Genomic DNA, 22,028 nt, shown 5'->3' on the forward strand with positions numbered 1-22,028 from the left:
CCCTTTTTTGGTCTGCATCCACGTTTACCACGCACTCCGACCATGGGAAGAACACTTGCTCTATGGTCTGCCCCTTCTTACGGACAAGTGTGTCGTTTGTTGGTCATGGCTCCATGTATCGTGCGGGGTGGTTGATTTTGATTTCAACCAAACTGCCACTGGACCACGCCGATCTGCGCCCTCTGTTCTAGTATACCAACTCGAACGACTACCAAAACACAGTGGTTTAAGGTTGATGTCGTACATAATATCCATTTTCATACAGTGTTTGATCTAAATTTATAGCCTCAATGGACAAGGTTGCTTTGAGAGATAGACAGAATACAACAAGACATTTTATTTATTTGATACCACCATTCTTGACAGTAGCAGCCTTCATTTGAATAGCTTCACCAGAAGCAGTTCTAACAAGAAGAGGCTTATCACCGTAATGAGCAATGAGATTATCGTCGGTATGGAGTTCAGGTTGAACAGTCTCCCAGTACTTCTTCTTGGGATTCAACACCTTCTCGGGCTCGCCTTCTTGACCTTCAACAAAGACTCTGTCACCAGGCTTGACCTTGGATGTATCAACAGGTGCCAATAATTCAACAGCAGATCCATCAGCAGCAGAAGCACACAAAACCATACCGTATGACTTGACACCACGCATACTGGCAGGCTTCAAATTGGCTACAACAAAAACAATACGGTTCTCCATCTCCTCAACAGGATACCACTTGACAAGACCTGACACAATGGTACGAGGTTCTTCCTCTCCAATATCGATCTCTTCAACATAAAGTGAATCAGCACCTTCATGCTTCTTGACAGACTTGATCAAACCAACACGGATATCAATACGAGAGACAACAGGTTGATCAGTTTCAACAGGTGCAGGAGCTACATGTTGCATGCCATTAGAACCAAGTTCTTATCAGATCATTTCCCACATGATACGTTACCAGCAGGCTTCTTTTCAGCCTTCTTTTTTTCCTTCTTGGACTTGCCGCCTTCGACAGGGCCCTTCTTGTTATCCTTACCAGCAGCAGCAGCTTCAGGCTTCTTGTTGTCCTTGGCAGCAGCAGCAGCAGCAGCAGCAGGAGCAGCCTTGACATCACCGCCCTTCTTGTCACCCTTTTTCTATAGACGTATGTTGGTCATCAAATTCTGTATTTCATGCAACAAATGACTTACAGCAACAACAGGAGCAGCAGGCTCAGGAACATCATCGAGGTTGATTTCAACAAGAGGGAAGTCTTGAGTCAAGTTGTTGGCCTTGACAACAGTGTTTTGGATGAGATCAAACCAACGCAAAGTGTTGGGAGCAGAAGTGACCTTGATGCTTTTCTGTGGTATCGCAGTATTAGATTCACTGCCTCTTCATAGAGACCCCCTACATGACTCCAACTTACACTATGAGAGAACAAGAGACCGAAAATGACAACATCGACAATGGTCAAATGGTTGTTGATAAAGTAGGTCTTGTTGCTTAAATGGTCATTGATTTTTTTCTATCAACATGTTGATATAAGTATGATCTGCTTTGCTAGCTTTGACATCTCCCTCCAAAACTGTAACCTACCTCAATGTTGGAGACAATTTCCTTCTTACCAACGCCTCTGAGAGATTGGTTAGTGAAAGACAACCATTCCTCGACCTATCATCATGAGCTGTCAGTTTTTTCCAATGTTCGACATGTGCCACTCTATACATTCTCGTCATTACTTGAGCTTGTTCAGCCTTATCAGCACCGAGTAATTCAGCCTTCTTGGACTTGGAAACAAGAGCCTTGATGATGGAGTTGGGAGTATCAATCTTTTCACCGTCCAACTACATTGTAACATGTCAGTTGGAGCTTCTTGTTTTTAAATGTGTCGAGGCATAAATATCGTTTCGCTTTTACCTCTAAAACAAGGTCATTGGAGGTCTCAACCTTGGCATCAGATTGAACCAACTTGGAGACCAAGAGGATCTCACTAGCATTTTTCTCGGGAATACGAAGGACAGCAGCCATTTTGTGTATGTAGAGAGAAAAGGATGCAATGAATTATTCCTTAACGCGTCTAATAGGCAGAGGAAAAGAACCTCCGAGAAGAAAAAAAAAAAAAAGTAATAGCTCTACAATCGTGGCTTGTAAACATGGCTTCTTCAAAGGATGCACTACACTACATGTTGCAATTGAGCATCCTGTATAAAGGAAATACGATTACTTCTGGTATCGCAATGCATGCAAAGCTTTTAACAATTTATCGGTGCATACTGCATACCGCTGGACCTTGTTTCCCATACATGCATTTTTATACAAACGTTAAATGCAAATGATGGCCAGTGTGAGATGTTCAATTTAAACTTCCAGATCTACATGTTGATTTGAGGTCGATCCAGACGATATACATCAGTCTTTTTTTTTTCAAAAGCTTAGAATATAATACACTCTCTCACTCATTCAATTTACTAGTGTCAGGGAAAAACTACATAATAAGCGATATTGGAAACGACATCATTCAATATTGCAACATAGCGCTCTGTTCCTGCATGTTGGGCCTCTATCATTATTTCTGAGCCAAACCATACGTATAACAAGTGCAATTTAAAGTATTATAACAAGGCTATAGTAATCTTCAGCTTGCAATACCCTCTTCTAGGCTTCCAACAGCGTCAACTGCCTACAGGATACGCAAGGCATCCCTTCTGCCAGCAGCCAAAGCTTTTCAGCCTCCGACTAGCAGTTTTTTTTTTCTTACTCGAAATGGGAATATTTGATCAAATTTCGACTTGCTCGATCTATTTTGCAAGTTTCGACTATATAAAATGTGATAATCATCCAATGCTTCCTAATACATTCTTGGAGCGCTTTTCAAGGCGCTTCTAATGGTACTGATTGTAGGTGGTGTTTTGAATAAACTTGTTGAGTAATCTTGGAAAATATGAAATGAGGTTTTTTGGCGAAAACGTCAAGATTTTGCATATGAAGGCCTCCCAAACAAAGGTTCAGGGGTTGCCTTGGATCGACAGAGACATTTTGATTTAATACATACCATAGAAAAAGTCTTCGTTTTTGGGGTCAAAAACGCGATCGTCTGATTTTCGATGAAAATCATGAGGTATCACGCACGGATTTTGATCGATTTTCGACGATCCTGAAAAAGTGGAGCAGAGGTGCCAGACAGTGATTGCCAGATGAGAGCAATTGTTTGGTGCAATTCTGGGTGGCCTAAAACGGCTTTTAACACGAGAAGATGCGGTTTGAATGCACCCAAATTTTGCAGTGTTTTGCATAGTTTTGAATAGTAAGAGGTGATGCAAGTGTGCTGTCTGTCCAAATGTGAATTGTTTTTACGATATAGGCGTGGAGCGTTGTAAAAGAGCCAGATCCGCGGGTTCTAGGCAATTTACAAAGGATTTCTATCGAGGAGTGAGGACTAAGTATACGTTGTAGTAGGATGGTTCTATTTCTCTAATCTGCTTTTTCTTTGACAGAGTTAATGAACTCGTTCAAAGCTTTATCTTGATGCTCAGGTGATGCTGATCTGGTATAAATACCCTCAAGTGTCACTTCTCGGCCAGAGATGTATGTCTAAACTATGTTCCTCTGGCAAATGCATCTCAACAAGTGAGATGTAACGTAATTAAAAGGTTCATGTGGTTTAGATCGCTTTCCTTTAGATAGCATGGCTGTTCTCTACTTGTACTTTTTGCTGCTCCAGACAACGTTACTCTGGTAACACTATACAAACAAGGCATCTACATTAGGTGCAATGCATTGATATATAGCCCTTGACTACAATAGACATTTTTGCTAGCTGCATACGAGTAGACTAGTATCACAGCAAGCAGGGATAATATTGCAAGGCACAACATGTGAACCAGTTCAATCCAGAAAAACGATCGCTGCATCATAACTTGTAAATGGATGCTTTAGTGTGGCTGTACACAATTAATCTTTACAGATCAAATATACAAGAGTAATACGCTGTGTAACTGGCGTATATGATGTAAATAATCTCTAGGGAGTTTTTTTTTTTTTTTTTTTTTTTTTTCATGATGAGAGCTGAAACTCTGCATGTCAGCATCCAACACATCAAGGGAAGGGCCTGGTGATTCCAGCTCAAGAACGTTCACCAGAATGTCTTTACATTGGATCTTCAAGGGGCTGGATGGATAAATGGCTGGATCTCCCAACAACAAGCGACACTTGACCAATGGAAGAATCATCAGGTAATCCAAAATGTAACTTGAGAAATCTACTAAACTTTGGTTTTAACCAACGTCACGGCGTTATTGTTGCGTTGAGTTGATTATCTCTCTTCTGTGTGAGTGTAAGTGTGTGTGTCTCCATCTCACTGTATAACCTTGCTTCTTTTTTCTTTTCTTCTCCTCTTTTTTTTTTCTTTTTTTTTTCTCTTCTTTGATTCTTCTTCCTTTTTTTCTCTTTGGATTTCGCTTAGTTCCTTTATTCTTGAATCAAACAGCATGTCAAAAGCTTCTTCATTTGTACGTGAATACAAGTTGGTCATGGTTGGTGGCGGTGGTAAGTATTGATTGATTTTCTTGGGCAAAATGGCCATCTTGGTTCATCTTGACCAGAATGCAAAAAAGTGCTTGAAACCAAAAACTAACTCATGCAACAGGTGTTGGTAAATCTGCCTTGACCATTCAGTTTATTCAATCACATTTTGTCGATGAGTACGATCCTACAATCGAAGGTAAAAACGCAACTATTCGATGTACCTGGTTTTCTCGATTATATTATGTATAGTAACACAAGAAATTATTTTTTTATATTAGATTCATATCGCAAGCAATGTGTAATTGACTCTGAAACTGCTCTACTCGATGTCCTTGATACGGCTGGTCAAGAGGAATACAGGTATGTTGCATCATGTTGTGGTTCCTAGGAGCTGTAATTAAAAAAAGGTACCGAAATCAACTCTAGTGCTATGCGTGAACAGTACATGAGAAATGGCGAAGGTTTCCTCTTGGTGTATTCAATCACATCTCGCCTGTCATTCGAAGAAATCACAACATTCTATCAACAAATCTGCCGCGTAAAGGATCGCGATTACTTTCCAATGGTATTGGTAGGAAACAAGTGTGATTTGGAGGGTGACAGACAAGTGTCCAGTCAGGAAGGAAGAGATTTGGCAAAGAATTTCGGCTGTCAGTTCATCGAGACATCTGCAAAGCAAAGAATCAATGTGGATGAAGCCTTTTTCGAGGTTGTTCGTGATATCCGTAGATACAACAAAGAGCAAGAAACACGGGGGCATGATCAATTTGGCATCCAAGATGCTCCTGACGTTGCCTCTGACAAATGCTGTATTCTAATGTAATGTCTCATTTGCACGATAATCCTATTACACTCTACTATCCTATTCTAATTTCACTCTTGCCTAAAAAAAATCCTCCCCCCCCTTTTATGATCAATCTATTTATTCCTCTCTTTCTCTCTCTCTCTCTCTCTTACCATCCATATGTACTTGATGCTTCACCATGAGTGATATATAACTTAATTCTCGCTTTCTTCCACCTTTTTTTTTATATACATAAAATTTATATCGAAATGTAATGTACAACAGTAAATTTAAGGTTTTCGCTTTCGTTATCAACTGTCAATTTATGTGTAAACAATCACATTTGGAGATACAACATGTGCTGATTTCATTAAACGAATGCTCAAAATCGTGAATCTGAGTTTTGCGCCTTGACATGAACCAGGGAAATGAACTGATTTTGATGGCAAATGATGACACCAATTTAATTCGCTTGAGTGTTACAAGCTTGCCGTTGTTACAGATGCCATGTGGAGGAAATAATGAAAGCACTGGAATCGCTTAAATTGTAAATGTATTACAATGTCGATTGCACATGAGAATAGCCACGTTTTATCAGGGATATTGTCATAGGTACTCCAGGATCGCAAATCAGTTACTGCTGCTGCTAAACGGAAGTAGAGATGTGAATAGCGTGGCAATCCACGTGGCTCGAGCAAGAATCTATTGTTGTAAAACGTATCAAGATCAAGTCTGTACGAATGGAAACATCTGTATTTGTACAAATTCAAATCAAGATATGGATTGCCAAGACTCAGAAGATGTATAGCTTGCTTCATCATTCCATAGAAACTATTAGAACATTGCTTGTTGTACCTGCTATATTAGATGCATCAACTTTTCAAGGGCCATTTGACTTTATGTCATTGCTGGGACTTGAAATGCCTGTCTACTTCAATATTTGACGATATCACTATTTGGATCATCCGAGGTTACCATTGGTACCAGAAAGGCAATATGATTCAATCAATTATCGTTCGAGAGCTGAGCGTTATTTGACATTATGAGACCGGTTTGATCAACATTTCTGTCATAAAAGCTGGATTATGCAATGCCTTACAGAAATCAATTCAGTAAAAAAAAAAAAAAAAAAAAAAAAAAAAAAAAAGAGTCTCTAAAGTTAGTCTAGCGAGTTCGAACCGGTAATGCCTTTTAAAGTTATTAATCTATTGAGCATGCTGAATTTACTACCAAAAGCTCAATCCTATATGATACACAAAGGTTGGACCATATGAAGTAAAAAAACTTTGTAGTTGACATGAAAAAAGGAGAAATGAGTGCTCTGCTGTATAGAATCCTTATTGTAAACAGATGGAATCCCACGCAATTGTTTGACCATTGAAGTCTGTAACTGAAGAGCATAATCAAGTAATCGTGTCGCGTGAGCTTCTATGATATTCCCAACTCAAGTATAACTTTAGGTTCAAGTGCTCAGAGATCTGTTCTCGTACAGAGAGACATTTCCAATTATTGGACACCTGTATTACTGCTGAGGGCCCTTTTCGTGTCAATCGTTTTGAATCATGCTCCGTTCGAGAAGAAGTTATGGTCAATTGAAAATGATTGTAACACGCAATGGTCATTTGCAAGCATAAAAATTGACACAAAGACTCCATTGCTGTAAGTCTGTCTCACCAAGCAAAATCCGAGGGCCCTTCCTCCCTTCGTCAGAGCCCCCCTATGGGATTAAAACATGGTTCCAAATGCATGATGATTTGTGGTTGACAATTTATGGATGCTGATCAACTGACTCCAAGATGTTCATGTACGTAAGCTCGAGCAGATGGCTGTGATAAGCACGTTTAAGTTGGACTAGGCCCTGCTTTGAAGCTATTTACATTGTAATTCAATATTCAAGCGGGAATTCAAGAGGCTGTAGCAGTAAAATGTACATCTGAAAGAAAAGCAGAAAACAACATGGAAGTCCTAGAGAAGATGGGGTTTATGAAAGAAAACAAACAATGACGAGGTTGATGACTAGACTTTGTTTGTTATTAATTCCAAAGATTGCTACCTGGGGGCTGAGAAGATTTTCTTTTGAAAAAAGCATATGTCTATCATTTATGCTTTTATACCATTAGGGGATCTTGTTTGTTTTCTTGGCTTCCCCTCTTTTTCTTCTTTTTTTTCTTCTTTTCACGCTTTTTCTCTCCTTTCTTCCTTTTCTTCTCTCTTCAATTCCCTAGGTTTTCTCAAATCATGCTTGGACGTGGAAATGCAAATGCTGAAGGTGGTGATCCAGACTGCACTGAAGTGTTAGAGGACAACTCTCGTAGTATTCTGATGGGTATCATCAGCCAATTAAGAAAGGACATGGATTTGCATAGAGTGACACTTCCTACTTTTGTCCTGGAGCCTCGGTCAATGCTTGAAAGAGTCACCGATTTTATGAGTCATCCAGAATTGCTCATCGAGTAAGTATCTCTCTTGCGTCCTCTTTTTTTCAATTGCTGAAACCATCGTTTGGCATATCAGGGCAAGCACAAAGACAGATCCCCTAGTACGATTCTTGGACGTAGTGCGATACTTTTTATCAGGATGGCATATTAAACCAAAAGTAGGTTCTACAGAATCGTCTCCTCATATGAAATCATAACAAACTCTGTTGCACGTATAGGGAGTAAAAAAGCCATACAACCCTGTATTAGGTGAAATATTCAGGTGCAAGTATAAATACAGCAATGGCACGGAAGCAACATACGTTGCCGAGCAAGTATCTCATCACCCGCCCATCTCCGCCTATTACTATGGTAGCCCTGAAAATGGCGTTTACATTCAAGGTGATCTTAGACCTAAATCGAGGTTCCTCGGAAACAGTGCCGCTACATTAATGGAAGGCGAGAATCATATCGTCTTTACGCACTTGCACAATGAAAGATACGATATTACGATGCCTAACGTCTATGCGAGAGGAATATTATGTAACGTATCTGTGGTAAGATTTGAAGATGGGGTAACATTTGAGCTAATTATCTTTGTGATTAGTCGGTAAAATGGTTTTAGAGTTGGGCGACAGTTGTGTCGTTCGATGCCGAACAAGCGACTTGGTATGCGAGCTTGATTTTAAAACCAAGGTAAGTTGATTTGGAGGCAGCGTCCAAAGACACTTTACTGAATTGGTGTCATCAGGGCTTCTTTTCAGGGCAGTACAACTCAGTGTCAGGCAAAGTTAAAAAGGAATCAACGGGCGAGGTGCTTTACGAGATATCAGGTCAATGGTCCAATGAGATTTACATCAAGATGGCCAAGGTAATAGACGCAGTTGAGAGCAGTAATTGCTGAAGCTGATGATGTTGCGATAGGCCTCCAACAAGACACTCTTTTTTGATGTGAAATCGTCCACAATTCATCCCAAGGTGGTGCAAGACATTGATGAGCAAGAGCCACTAGAATCCAGAAGGTATACATATACGACGCTTAATCCATACTTGCAAAGAGATTCCTAATTTATGTACAGACTCTGGTCCAAGGTGACATCAGCCATTCTCAAAGACGATATGGATACAGCAACGGACGAAAAGACGCTTATAGAAGACAGACAGCGCGAGGAAACCAAGCTTCGTGAAGCTGAGGGCAGAGAGTTTAGTCCACGATTCTTCAATGTTACCTATGGTGATCAATACGAGTTTAAGGGTATTTCAAGGTAAGATTTTTCGTTGTAAAGGTACTATGAATTAGGCTCATAAGCGTTCTCTTTGAACACTAGTTTTAACTATCAGAATAAAATGAAGGCAAAAAGTGAATTGGAAAACGTGGTGTTCCCTCCATTACAAAGTGCTACTCAAACGGCCGAACCTTCACCATCCAATAGTATCAAAAACGCAAATAATGTTAGCAAATCTGCATTTCCTATTGCCTATTAAATATACACATTTACTTCAAAGTACAATACAGCTTTGTCAGGGACAGTTTCATATGAAATTTGTATTGCTTAGAGTCAAAACCAGTCCAGCATTAATCGATATAATTTCAGGTACCAAATAGAAGTTTAATCGATTAGATAATTCTGGTCATGAAGCCCAATTGAACTCAACAGAAGAGGGAATATTGGAGATGCACAAGGCTTACTGTACATGAGTCGTTTTTCTGGAGAAAATACACCTAAAAAAAAACTACAATCAAATTCGTGTAACCGGATGCTATTAAGGTTGAATGAATTCTACAGTAGTGTGTTGAAATGTCAGTTTTATTATGTGTCTTTTGAGCAAGCTATCGCTTAGAAAGCAACGCGCCATCTATCATTCTCATCAGGGCCAGCACCGTAACAAGTAACTTCATTTTGATCTTCATTAAGGGATTCATCATGGCTGTGCCTAGTTTCAAGAAATTGTTGTTAGAACATAATGATGGAAGCTCAAGAAAGTATCCAAACTTACAATGTTAATCCAGTAGCAACATGACGGAGAGCAAAAGAGCGACCTGTGTACCAAGTCTTTATATCATGTAAACATGTTAGACATATCCAAAAGGAGGAGTGTATCATGGCTAAAATCACTTACAGCATCCTCAGGGTCAAATTCCTCGTTTTCCTCCTCATCAAAGGTCCATTGCTCCACGATCCACTCATCATTTTCATCACTAGTAAAGTCATTACCGTAACATGTCACTTCTTGTTGCTCGGTAATGGGACTAGGGATGTTGGGATGTGAGTGAAGGTTGGTTCTGGTAGCTAAATGCTTGAGACGAATGACATCGCCAAAGTTGACATCAACTTGACCCTCAATTTCATCACCAATACGAGGAATCACGATAAAAGTAGTTTCATGGTCAGGTTCCCATCCACCAGCAAAGACGACTTGTTGTCCACTACCGTTTTCATAGATATTGCCTTCAACAGAGGTCAAATAACGACCAGTCATGTTGTGCTTCAAAGAGATGTGGTTACCAAATTGGATAGGGCCATCCGGGCGAGAGCCATAGTTGATTTCTTCAGAGTCTTTTTTTGTATTATACCATGAGTGAATGGCATAACCAGGCATCTCTTCTACTTGAATACTTACCAGACATTGTATAAATAATAGTATATTATTAGGAAAGGAGGAGTGACGAGAAGACAATGCCATTTCTTTTTATATAGTTCCAGAAAAACTCCAGTGTTACAAATGAACATAATCTGAGCGGATTAGGTTCCGAATGGCACTCCCTAACGCGCTATTCTTCAGGAACATAAAATGGGCGAGAGAGGATACTATCTTGTATTGAAAGCTATTTTATTTACATTTACAAGGATATGATGTGATTAGAAAGACATTCCCTTTCCCTCAATAGACACCTTGGGTGTAGTTCTTTTGGGTCCAGTCTTGATAGAACGCATTGTGTTGTTTAATCTTCTGAATGTATTATCAGGCTATTCAAGTAAAATTAGTTTCATGCATTTGATAGTTACTGTTAAAAACTTACTCGAGAGTTTCTGTTTTTATCGGTTCTAACAGTACTCTGAGGTGCAACATCGTAATCTGCGGCCACAGCTTGAGGTACTCGAACAAAATGTCTATTCTCTTGTCTAGAAACGGGTACGAAAAGGTTAATATATTAAAGTTTTTGTTATACACGAGATAACGTACTTGTCTTCCTCTGGTTCTTCAGCAGGACGTCTGTATCTCTTTCTTTGATGAAGTCTGTTTGAAAACATAAGCACAATTTTCCTATTAACCGTACACGTATAATGTTACTCACGCATCTTCTTGTCTGTACTCTTGGACAGCTGGTCGACGTTCCTTGTAGTTTTCACTGCGCTTGATAACCAATCGACTCCATTTGGCTACTAATTGATCAGCCTTTCTCTTCATGGTGGGTTCGATACGAGGCGATTTGGTATAGAAATAGACGATTTTACCAACTCCACTTTCGCGCAAATGATCACCTGCGATGGGCAGTTTGTCCAAAACATCAAGCATTTCACTTTGAATATCCAAACTAGGTAAAGAACGATCAGGTAAAGGCTCAAGCCATAGTCTTATCATCTCCAAAAGACCGTTATCCAAGATCGCATCATGCAAATGCTTGCTATAACAACATATCAGTGAGATCATCAAGCCGACATATATTGCAACTGCCTTACTTTGTCAGCATCGTGGTAGCTTCATTCAACATCTTCAACTTTGCTGTGGCAGCTCGTCTCTCTCCATTAGCAACAGCATCTTCCTCTGAGGCATTTCTCATGCGCTCTCTCAAGTTGGATAATTCCTCATCCATAGAACTTTCAAGATCTTCACCATCCTGCTTCTTTCTCTTCTTTTTGCCGCCCTTCAAAGCCTTGGCAAACTCTCTATCAATTTCATCTCTCAAAGCTAAAATGATATACAGATGAATCGCTTGAGCAGTAAATACACGGCCAAATCTTCATACCTTGACGAGGATCAATAGGAGCCTCATCCTCGTCTTCAATAACATCAGCGCTGTTGTGATGAGACGAATTGTTCTTTAATTCACGAATTTCACGGCGGACCTCTTCTAAGCGAGCATTTTCCTCATCGTCAACGTCTCTATGCTTTTTTTTGAAAGATGGTAGCTTTGTGATGGGCTTGGGTGCTTCTTCGTCATGTTGCACCTCTTGTTGCTCTTTTTCTTCTTCTTCTTCTTCGATGTGGGTTGATCTGACAGGCTCCTCGGTATCAGATGCTATATCTCGTTATTATCATCATCATTGTGTATCTGGTGGGTAAAATGTATTACCTTGATCACCATCAAGGTCGCTCATTTCCTCCTCCTCTTCACTAGAGCCGAATAATTTCTCTTGTCTCTTTACGAACAGGTAACATTTTGGTAAATAATACTATCAGTATATTTGAGTCAAATGAATTTTACCATAGATTCTTCATCGTATGTGGCCATTTTTGATTATAAAAGAATTAAATTGTTGATACACAAGTTGCTGCGAGTGTGAATGTAATGCGAACAGAGCGAACTCTCCCTCGTGAGAGTGACATCACATTCATAAGCCTTAAAATGTTCAGAGTATAGGCAGCCACAAAATGGTAGCTCAAGTGCATACTGAAAGGCTCATAAACAAGCACATTCATGTCTATAGTTGATAATCGTATCCTTGGGGTCACAATTTATATTGTTAGATCGTACAAGTCATCACGCTAGATATTTGCTGGTTACCATATAGCCTTTAAGGTTACCATAGCAACATACTTAATTTGCAATGCTGATTCATCCTTACGAAATGAATTGGATGTGAAATACTCTGCAGCTTCAGCGATTAGAATCGGCAGCAATTAAATGCAGTCTCATTTCATAGTAATTGTGAACTATTGTGCATATCCTGTCTACAAATCGACGAGACAGATCCATAGTTCATCAAGAAACCTTTAAAGCATGCAACCACCAGGAGATCGAGCCCTTTCCAGAAGTCGTCTAAGCCACATTGACGTGAAGTGTCGATTGTTCTGCATGCACAGTGCTTTGAAGCGAAAAGAATGCTAATGTGGCATATCTTAACAGTTGCAAGCTGTATTCTCTGCTCTAGCATTAGTCTGCTTGTGTGTAAATGTATACAATGTCCCTTTCATTTGACATTCAAAAGAGGATGCCCTAAGCCACCGAATTTCCAAGCAACTGTACTTTCCTACATCCAACTACATGATCACTTTGTTTGTCCATATACGAAGGAAGCGGCCAGAAGCGCGGGCACGTTTTTTGATTTTTTGAATTTTTATATAGTCTTTATTAACAAGCAATGATTGCTTGCGCAGAAAAGGTTTCGTTTAAAGTAAATGCTAGATAATTGCAGCGCTTAATCGAAAAGACCGAAGCCCATGTCCTGAAAAAGAATGACAGTAAATACACAATGATCCTATCTATTCATACACACTCTCATCAACTTACATCATCAGACTCCTCCTTCTCTTCTTCCTTGGCCTCCTCAGCGGGGGCATCACCAGAAGCGGCAGCAGCACCACCAGCAGAGGCGGCAACGGGACCAGAGGAGACAGAGGCGAGCTTGGAAGAACCTTCAGCAATGGCCTATCCAGAAATATGAGTATACACACAAAGTACAAATGAACGTTTAGAAACTTACCTCAGCAGCGGTCTTGCCGTCCATGGCCTTGATCAAGGCAGAGACACGAGATTCATCAACCTCGACACCAACGGTGGTCAAGAGGGACTTGATGTCCTCAGCAGAGGGAGAGGTGTTACCACCAGCAACGAGAAGAAGATAGGCTGCGAGATGCTTCATTGTCAAATATCAACGTTCAAAAAGAGAGGATGAACCTTTGTCTGCAAGGAAAAAAAAATTATTTATTATGATTTCTACTCATAAATTTTTTCTCATATTGAGCTTTTAATTGGATGCTTTAGCTCACGTCATGGGTGACTAGATAATATGAAATTTTGAAGGGTTAAGGTACCGATGGAGCAGAGGAAGATCCAGGTTGATCCAGGCTGTCAATCTCTTCTTGATCTTGTCAAAGACAATGATCTGCTGCACATCTACGATACTATTTGCCTCGAAATCTCGATATACGAAAAAAAAAAGCATCATTCACACATAGGTCATCTTGAACTTCACTTGGAAGCCATCGTATCTCGTTGATCTTTGCACAAATCACTCGTTTTACATCACATTGCCAGCTGATGAAGAGAACCTTAAAACTGTTACTCCTTCAGTGCTATCAAAATAGTCGAGTAATGCGAAATGTTATTTCATACGAAAACTTGTAGGTTCAGACATGAGATCCAGTGTGAATATGCAACGATGTATATATTAGATGAGTTTACTGTATTTATTGTGTGTTCAAGTATCAAATTGAACTTGCCAATATTTTGTTCTTTTAATGAACCAGGGACTATTTTAGTTTTCTTTCCTTTTTTTTTCACTCTTGCATTGATGGGCCAAAAAGTAGATTCAAAATCTTTCTGATCTGCTGTTTTTTTCCAACTTTACATATTTAGGAGCTAGAGTACCTTGGGTTAAAATGAAATTGGTGCAACTTGAGTGGTAGCCAAAAGTAGATAGTCAACAGAAAGCAAGCAAACAGTTTTACTTGCTTATTGACATTTAGCTGAATAAATTTATTGACTTCAACAAGGAGAAGCCAAAATACCCTTGTATGTACAAAACGCTACCTTCGTTTACAAATGAGCTGTTCATGTGTATAGCATCTTGGAAACGGAGGGTTGAACCGATCACTTCGCATAAACAGCTTACGCTAATAGAGGTAGTGAAGCTTACAGCTGAACGTTCTAATACATCCCTACAAGAGAGATCATCCAAAAGTATTATACACATCTTGCTTTCGAGATAGTCTTGGCATGCACTGTATTAGCCTCATCTGCCATTATTTATACCTCTTATTGGATTTTACTTTCTAAACTTTCCTCTCGTATGAAAACCGTCCATGAGCGAATTTAAGTAATGGGTTTAGCTCTTTCACGGTGCTCCATATCCGTCTCAGTGTGAGAAATTCATATTAAGGCCCTCAGTCAGCTTAAACTGCCTCATATTACTCAAACTGCATGCATTTGAGTCGCGTTTTCTCGTTAGAAGCCGTTTTAGGCCACCAGAATTGCACCAAACAATTGCTCTCATCTGACAGCAACCGCCTGACACCTTTGCTCCACTTTTTCAGGATCGTCGAAAATCGATCAAAATCCATGAGTGATACCTCATGATTTTCATTGAAAATCAAACGATCGCGTTTTTGACCCCGAAAACGAAGATTTCTTCTATGGTATACGAGCCTTTCAGCACTTCGGGTGGTTTCCTGACCTACGCTTCGCTTCGGTGGAAACCAACCTACGTTCAAACGGCTCGCGCTGCCGCGGGCCTTTGGCTAATATCCCAATATTAATAAAGCTAAAATGTTAGAAGAAGAACCCTGATTGTTGACTGATATATAATCACTAATCATATGAGTGTTTATGCTTCAGATTGTTCTCTACCTTCGCTTCGTTTCGGTGAGAATCAACCTGCACAGCAACAGCTCGAGCTACCGGCTGCCCTTGCGTATCTTATCATAATACTACTACGTTCAAGCTGACCCTCTACTTGCATATGAAAACCCTTCATATTATGTGTGGATCTGATTCTTATGTGATGCTTTACATCCATATACATCTAGCTACTTCATATACGGGCAAGTAGAATACAGGTATTTCCACTTTTTAGTCCTTCGTGTCCATAATACAGCAAAATTTGAATGCATTTGAGCTGCGTTTTCTCGCATCCAAGGCGGTTTTAGATTGTCATAATAGGACCAAACACTTGCCCTAATCTGGCAGTTACTTTCTGACACTGTTGTATCCAAAGATATAGTATTAACAAATTAAGATAGATTTTAAAAAAAGGAAGACTATAAAAAGTAACCAGATACGAAAACTAAAGATTTATTAATTGATTCAAACACATCCTATTTATAAGAGATCATTACTGATGAATCATCAATCTATCTTGTTGTTTCAACTGAGTCAATACATCGTATCATGTTTATCTAATATCAGTCAATTGAAGGATCCGATTCGTTCTATCAGCCATGATAATACAATCTGCAGCCATCATTATCCTTCACTATCAGAGACCATCATAATCGATTATATGATTCACTTCTGTGTCGAACCTAATGTCCTAACGTAGACAGTGAGAGACAATGTAAATCATGATCCGACTCTTGCTGAGTTACTGAATGTCCGCAACCGCTACAGACTCAACAGACACCTTTGCTCAACTTTTTGGGGACCAAAAAAAAAAATATGACCAAAAAGCATGAAGTATCCCTCATGGTTTTCATCGAAAATCAAACAATCGCATTTTTTTTTACCTTGAAGATGATGACTTTTACTATGGTATGTATTACATCAAAATGTTGCTATCGATCCAAAGCAACCCTTGAAACGTCGTTTGTGTATCTTTTATATGTAAGTTTTTGACATTTTTGCTAGAAACCTCATTTCATATTTTTTGATATTGCTCGATGCGTTTATTATAAACATCTGCCATAAGCACCATCATTCGATGCGCCTTGAAAAGCACTCCAGAAATGCATTAGAAAGTATAAGATGATCATCGCATCTAATATAGTCCAATTCTGCAAAATAGATGAATCAAGTCGTTTTTGGATCAAAATCTGTCCAATCTGGAATAGACGTTAAGCGAGAATTCAATTGATTTTGAGTGCTTCTGATATCAATGTAATCTACGATCTTGAAGCTAATATAAAGAGGATTGCAATTTGAAAAAAAGTATTATAGTAGCTTATTCTCTCTACTTTTGCCTGATTCTGAAGCACATTTTGTTTCTGACACTCGGATTAATCATTGTTTATTACATATTCAAATAAATGGCCTAATATGAAACGCAAACTTTCTTGCTATTCAAAATTGCAAATGGCACTTGAGGTTTGATGTACTGTACATTGAGATACCACTACTAGGCTATACTATAGCAGCCACTAAGGCAATGCTATAATACCATATACGCTTGGGAACCTAATGCCAAATGTCCATTTTATTAAAGTGTAAGGGCCATCACATCTCCTGTTACTAGGAATTTTTAGCAAATAGATGGCAATACTAATTATGAAATACATGTGAGGTTTCTACTGAGCACTAACGAAGACAGACAACTGGTTTATACATACACACTTTTTTAAAAATCATGCAAATACTGTATTTTGAGGCGGCGTCATGTCACCCAAGTGTTCTACAGGCCCAAAAGCAGCGGATCAAGATTGCCTTTTACTTGGATACACATTGTAAAATATAGCTTCAAATGGGTTTGCTTGCACTACTACCAATATGCTCACTCTAATTGAACGATGACTTTTTGTTTGTTTGTTTTCCGTGCAACTTGCCTACATTCTTTTCAAAGAAGTAAGAGCATATCCTGTTGGTGACAGTAGCACCAGAACTTTGACAGCTCTGCTTGTACATATAAAATAGTGAATACATGTAATTTATATACTGCAATCACTGCAAAACTATACTGATAAAGAACCCGTTATTGTTTACATTTTGCTCGAACTTTTCAAATCCAAAGCGAATCAAATTGTTCACTTTCCGTTATCAACCGAATACAAGATGTAAATGTAAACAAGCTGACTGTGTTTAATCAATAAACGAAATAAACCATATGAGTTTATATCATATCTTGTGTGTATACAGTAGTAATAATGCATATCATATTGTAGGGCAGTTGAAGGCGATTCCAATGGTATTAGTTGCATTGTCTCTGGATGCCAGTAGCGTTCAGAATTGCGTTTGAAGTGTTTTTTGCGTGTCTCCTTAAATTGTTGCTACTGTAATCAAGGTATAAAAGGTAGAAGATTTCTCTCTTTATCTCACGTCCTTTCTTTATCTTTTTCTTCATCTTTTTTTTTTTTTTTTTTTTTTTCTCTCTCAAAAACAATAGACGCTACTAGAAGACTGGTGATCATGTAAGTATATTTGTCTTGTCTGCACATAACGGATGGTAACATGCTCTGAATCAGGGTGGTTCACAATACAAGGCTTATGGTATTTCAAGACTGGTTCTATTCTACTTGACGGCTTTCTTTGGATACTTTTGGTTCTCTCTGGTTCTCTTTGGATACTTTTGGTTCTCTCTGGTTCTCTCTGGTTCTCTTTGGATACTTTTGGTTCTCTCTGGCTCTCTCTGGCTCTCTCTGGCTCTCTCTGGCTCTCTCTGGCTCTCTCTGGCTCTCTCTGGCTCTCTCTGGCTCTCTCTGGCTCTCTCTGGTCCTAGTATATAGATATTTATATTTATTTGGTCGTATTCTTTCGCATGGGGGATTTTTTAAGGGCACACTCTGAGGTTTTCAAGTCTTTGGTACTTTGTCTTTTGAGAGTTTCGTGTCTTTGGTGTGAGGGTTTCTCTAGTAAGTCTTCTGGAATAAGTCTTCTGTAGTAAGTCTTCTGTAATAAGTTTTCTGTAGTAAGTCTTCTGTAATAAGTCTTCTGTAGTAAGTCTTCTGTAATAAGTTTTCTGTAGTAAGTCTTCTGTAATAAGTCTTCTGTAGTAAGTCTTCTGTAATAAGTCTTCTGTAGTAAGTCTTCTGTAATAAGTCTTCTGTAATAAGTCTTCTGTAATAAGTCTTCTGTGTTGTCATGTGTTTCCCTTCCCCCATGCCTACTTTCACTTTTTGGGTTGAGATTGGTCTCCACCTTCTCGTGGTTCAACCTGTAAGCTTTTTGTAAAAGCAACCAAGAGAGACCATTATTTTTTACAATAAATAAAATGAAAAACTATACAATACACATTAAATGCGTGTGCCTGATATGAGTACACATTAAACATTGCTTATTTTATATCAATAAAATCTTGTATTTGCCCAGGAAATTATAAATGTCGATATGAGATGCAAAGGGTATAAGTTTACTGCTATGGAAATCAATAATTCGGATTGGATGTATTAGCTGCTTTTGATAAGCTCTTTGGATCCGAAGGAGGCAGCTTATCTTGCCATGCAGATATAAGTACATCAAAGCCTAAGCTCGCATATGTAGGTGTTGGGGACTATGCACGCTGTAGTTTTGCCTCATGTCAAACATGAGTCTTTGCGTCTATGTTGGCTGGGCTTGTTCTGGTACGCTGAATGATGCTACAGCCAAGGATGACCTGGCTAAATGGCTGTATCTTTGTATATTTCGTTGTCATATATTTCATTTCAACAAAATCCCGGTTACCATGGACGGATGGAGACGGCGAGCATATTGGTATGTCAGACAATGATTACATGGCTCGCTTGACTCAATTTTACTTTGGATGGAAGTGGCCTTCAACGATCTGATACACGCATTACCCTTTATTACTCGATTGTGCGCAAAACACAGCGTATTTTAGATGCATTTGAGCCGTGATTTCTTGTGTTAAAGGCCGTTTTAGGCCGTCAGAATAGTATCAAACCATTGCTTTCATCTAGCACTAACTTTCTGTCACCCTTGCTCAACTTTTTGGGGACCAAAAAGCATGAGGTATCCCTCATGGTTTTCATCGAAAATCAAACAATCGCATTTTTTTTTTTTTTTTTTACCTTGAAGATGATGACTTTTACTATGGTATGTATTACATCAAAATGTTGCTATCGATCCAAAGCAACCCTTGAAACGTCGTTTGTGTATCTTTTATATGTAAGTTTTTGACATTTTTGCTAGAAACCTCATTTCATATTTTTACAAATCATTCAATAGGTGTATTTAAAACATCTATATAACTTGGTACCATTGGATGCGCCTTGAAAAGTACTCCAGGAAAGCTTAAGGAAGCATTTTTTTTTTTGTTGTAGGGGAGTTGTACTCCATTTTTTATTTAAAGTCCTCTAAATGTCATGATGAGGGAAGAAGAAGACTGGATATATTTTTAAAGGCAAGGAAATGAAAAAGGGAAGCAAGGAAGTGGAATACGACCATAAAATACGTGGGGGTACATACTTACAAATCAAACTGTAATTCCGATTCCAAGCGAGACAGAGAACGGGCAATAGATGCGTTAACGTTGAGGGTGACAAAAGGGACATGGTCGAAGATGGAGCGCCAGTGGGCTTGCCATATACAGAGTAGACTGGTAGCGAAAACTTGGTAAACGGTAAGCTCTGGAAAAGGTAAGGAGGCAGAGCGAGTGGGTTCAGCTATGGATAGAGTTTGAATGCCGTGGAGGAATGGGAGAAGGACGTCGTCGGTCATCGGTGTGTGGGATAGGTATGTAGTGGCAAGGAACCGCCATACAGCGAGTTTGAGAGGACAAGTAAAGAAGAAATGTTGGATATCCTCCGGGCTCTGGGTCAAACAGAGAGGACACGAAGGTGAAGGGTGAGTTGTGGGGATGAAGTGGTGGAGGATCGATTTGGAGGGAATTTTTCGATGGATAAGTCTATACCATACAGTTCGGGATTGAAGGAGAATAGGTAGTTTCCAAAAGAGGCGCCATTGGGATGGGGAAAGAGGTGAGTTGTTGATGGTGGGCATGTCAGTGGAAACCAAGTGTTTATAGTATTGAATACTGTTGAGTGGCACTGTTGGAGGTAGTGGTGTTATAGGTTTGATAAGACGGCGAATGAGTGGGCGGATGTTGTGGGGGTTGGCACCAAAGGAGGCACTGGTAAATGAATGGCGAGGGGCCTGACGGCAGAGAGCGAGAAAGAATGGTTGGAGGTAGATTTGGCCTTCCTCAATCCAACGGGCAACTCGATGAGATATTCTTGGATAATGGCAAAACTCAAGGAAGGTCCAGTTTCTAAGACGGATCACTTGTAAGTCGAAGCCAAAGGTAAACACATCTATTGCGAGCAGTTTCTGGACGGCGTGATGTCGGTCAAACAGTTGATCTGGAGCTGTGAAAGAAGAGAAATGGGGGTGAGTAGAAGGGAGGGTATGTAAGATAATTTCAAGGAAAGGTAATGATAAACCTGTATGAAAATCTAAGTGACAGGTTGTGAAGGAACGAGGTATATTCGATCCATGGTGGTAATGACATTGGTGAGTATGTTAAGGAAAGCTTGGTGTGGACTGGGTCGATGTTGGAACCATTTATTTTGTACACTAGAGAAGTAGTATTGATCGTAATAGCTACTTGACGTGTCCAAATTCTTTATAGTTGAATAAGCGTAATCTTTACTAAAAGCACAGGTAATTTACATCCCGTTACCGCACCCTCTCAACATTATGTTATGATGATATTAAATCAAAATGTTTCTCTTGATCTAAAGCAGCCCTTGAACCTTTGTTTGAGAGACCTTCATATGTAAAATCTTGGCATTTTCGCCAAAAACCTCATTTCATATTTTCCAAGATTGCTCAGCAAGTTTATTCAAAACACCACCTACAATCAGTACCATTAGAAGCGCCTTGAAAAGTGCTCCAAGAATGTATTAGGACGCATTGGATGATTATCACATTTTATATAGTCGACACTTGCAAAATAGATCGAGCAAGTCGAAAGTTGATCAAAAATTCCCATTTCGAGTAAAAAAAAAAAAAAAAAAGAAAAAAACTGCTAGTCGGAGGCTGAAAAACTTTGGCTGCTGGCAGAAGTGATGCCTTGCGTGTCCTGTAGACGATTGATGCTGTTGGAAATCTATGAAGAGCTTGATCACACTTTTTATGTTATGGACTGCCTTATCAAAAAGCACATAAACCATGATGCCTTTTGCTATCAAAAGCTGTTATACTGCACTTGATTCCTATGCAAAATCCACCCATTTTGGGAACTGAGCCATCAAACATAGTCACTTTTGATGTGCTTCTTCCACGTTAGGTATGATGGATGGCACACAATGGTATCCAAGAAGCGCGTGGAATTGATACCCTTTCTTTCATTTACTGATACATCTAACAAATTATGGTAAAACATTAAATTAAATGCCTTGGTGATGAAGATATCTAAGCGGTCGAATGCATTTTAGGGCTCAACAGACAGAATCTTTGGTGCTACTGCCGTCAGTGCAGCACTCTTCATTTTCGTATACTATTCTACTTGGACCTTTATTGTGGTAGGTGAAAAAGCATCATGAATATGCCTACTCACTTGACAGTAGCTAACATTTGAACTGTATGGAACTAGCCTTTCTTAAGCGAAGACAGTAGCCTTCAAAAGTATTTCCTTCCTCATGAATATGCTATTTATTTGCCTGCTGCTGTTTTGGTTGCAGGTGTCTCTCTCATCACCGCTTTCTTTGTAAAGACAACATCTCAAAGCAAGAACAAAAAGGCAAAATAGATACAGCTCTCTCACTCTATCATACATTCACGCACTCGAACACACACACACACACA

General features: G+C 39.4%; 8 protein-coding genes across 8 annotated transcripts; 3 read left to right on the forward strand and 5 right to left on the reverse strand.

Moving 5' to 3' along the window:
* Positions 1-340: 340 nt before the first annotated feature.
* Positions 341-1,996, reverse strand: rga1_3 (Rho-type GTPase activating protein Rga1; the record flags this gene model as incomplete). Its single annotated transcript, XM_064830880.1, has 7 exons — positions 341-882; positions 945-1,122; positions 1,177-1,329; positions 1,395-1,493; positions 1,565-1,639; positions 1,708-1,812; positions 1,886-1,996. 7 exons carry the CDS (start codon positions 1,994-1,996, stop codon positions 341-343), a joined length of 1,263 nt encoding a protein of 420 aa, XP_064683382.1.
* A 2,459-nt stretch (positions 1,997-4,455) lies between these two features.
* On the forward strand, positions 4,456-5,315 carry ATC70_011695 (uncharacterized protein; the record flags this gene model as incomplete). The annotated part of the gene is made up of 4 exons (XM_064830881.1): positions 4,456-4,513; positions 4,614-4,688; positions 4,771-4,852; positions 4,919-5,315. The coding sequence occupies 4 exons, from the start codon at positions 4,456-4,458 to the stop codon at positions 5,313-5,315; spliced, it is 612 nt and encodes a 203-aa protein (XP_064683383.1).
* A 2,199-nt stretch (positions 5,316-7,514) lies between these two features.
* Positions 7,515-9,178, forward strand: ATC70_011696 (uncharacterized protein; the record flags this gene model as incomplete). Its single annotated transcript, XM_064830882.1, has 8 exons — positions 7,515-7,729; positions 7,791-7,872; positions 7,933-8,236; positions 8,301-8,389; positions 8,445-8,564; positions 8,618-8,715; positions 8,773-8,958; positions 9,022-9,178. The coding sequence occupies 8 exons, from the start codon at positions 7,515-7,517 to the stop codon at positions 9,176-9,178; spliced, it is 1,251 nt and encodes a 416-aa protein (XP_064683384.1).
* A 353-nt stretch (positions 9,179-9,531) lies between these two features.
* On the reverse strand, positions 9,532-10,322 carry ATC70_011697 (uncharacterized protein; the record flags this gene model as incomplete). Its single annotated transcript, XM_064830883.1, has 4 exons — positions 9,532-9,628; positions 9,692-9,747; positions 9,815-10,251; positions 10,316-10,322. The coding sequence occupies 4 exons, from the start codon at positions 10,320-10,322 to the stop codon at positions 9,532-9,534; spliced, it is 597 nt and encodes a 198-aa protein (XP_064683385.1).
* Positions 10,323-10,554: 232 nt separating this feature from the next.
* ATC70_011698 (uncharacterized protein) lies at positions 10,555-12,149 on the reverse strand (the record flags this gene model as incomplete). The annotated part of the gene is made up of 8 exons (XM_064830884.1): positions 10,555-10,662; positions 10,716-10,818; positions 10,880-10,933; positions 10,992-11,321; positions 11,377-11,605; positions 11,664-11,936; positions 11,991-12,057; positions 12,123-12,149. 8 exons carry the CDS (start codon positions 12,147-12,149, stop codon positions 10,555-10,557), a joined length of 1,191 nt encoding a protein of 396 aa, XP_064683386.1.
* A 907-nt stretch (positions 12,150-13,056) lies between these two features.
* Positions 13,057-13,500, reverse strand: ATC70_011699 (uncharacterized protein; the record flags this gene model as incomplete). The annotated part of the gene is made up of 3 exons (XM_064830885.1): positions 13,057-13,083; positions 13,149-13,286; positions 13,342-13,500. 3 exons carry the CDS (start codon positions 13,498-13,500, stop codon positions 13,057-13,059), a joined length of 324 nt encoding a protein of 107 aa, XP_064683387.1.
* Positions 13,501-19,688: 6,188 nt separating this feature from the next.
* ATC70_011700 (uncharacterized protein) lies at positions 19,689-20,917 on the reverse strand (the record flags this gene model as incomplete). The annotated part of the gene is made up of 2 exons (XM_064830886.1): positions 19,689-20,587; positions 20,902-20,917. The coding sequence occupies 2 exons, from the start codon at positions 20,915-20,917 to the stop codon at positions 19,689-19,691; spliced, it is 915 nt and encodes a 304-aa protein (XP_064683388.1).
* A 677-nt stretch (positions 20,918-21,594) lies between these two features.
* Positions 21,595-21,972, forward strand: ATC70_011701 (uncharacterized protein; the record flags this gene model as incomplete). Its single annotated transcript, XM_064830887.1, has 3 exons — positions 21,595-21,597; positions 21,659-21,745; positions 21,817-21,972. 3 exons carry the CDS (start codon positions 21,595-21,597, stop codon positions 21,970-21,972), a joined length of 246 nt encoding a protein of 81 aa, XP_064683389.1.
* Positions 21,973-22,028: the final 56 nt, after the last annotated feature.

This window comes from Mucor velutinosus (genome assembly GCF_035048745.1).
Source record: "Mucor velutinosus strain NIH1002 chromosome Unknown tig00001564, whole genome shotgun sequence".
NCBI classification, from domain to species: domain Eukaryota; kingdom Fungi; phylum Mucoromycota; class Mucoromycetes; order Mucorales; family Mucoraceae; genus Mucor; species Mucor velutinosus.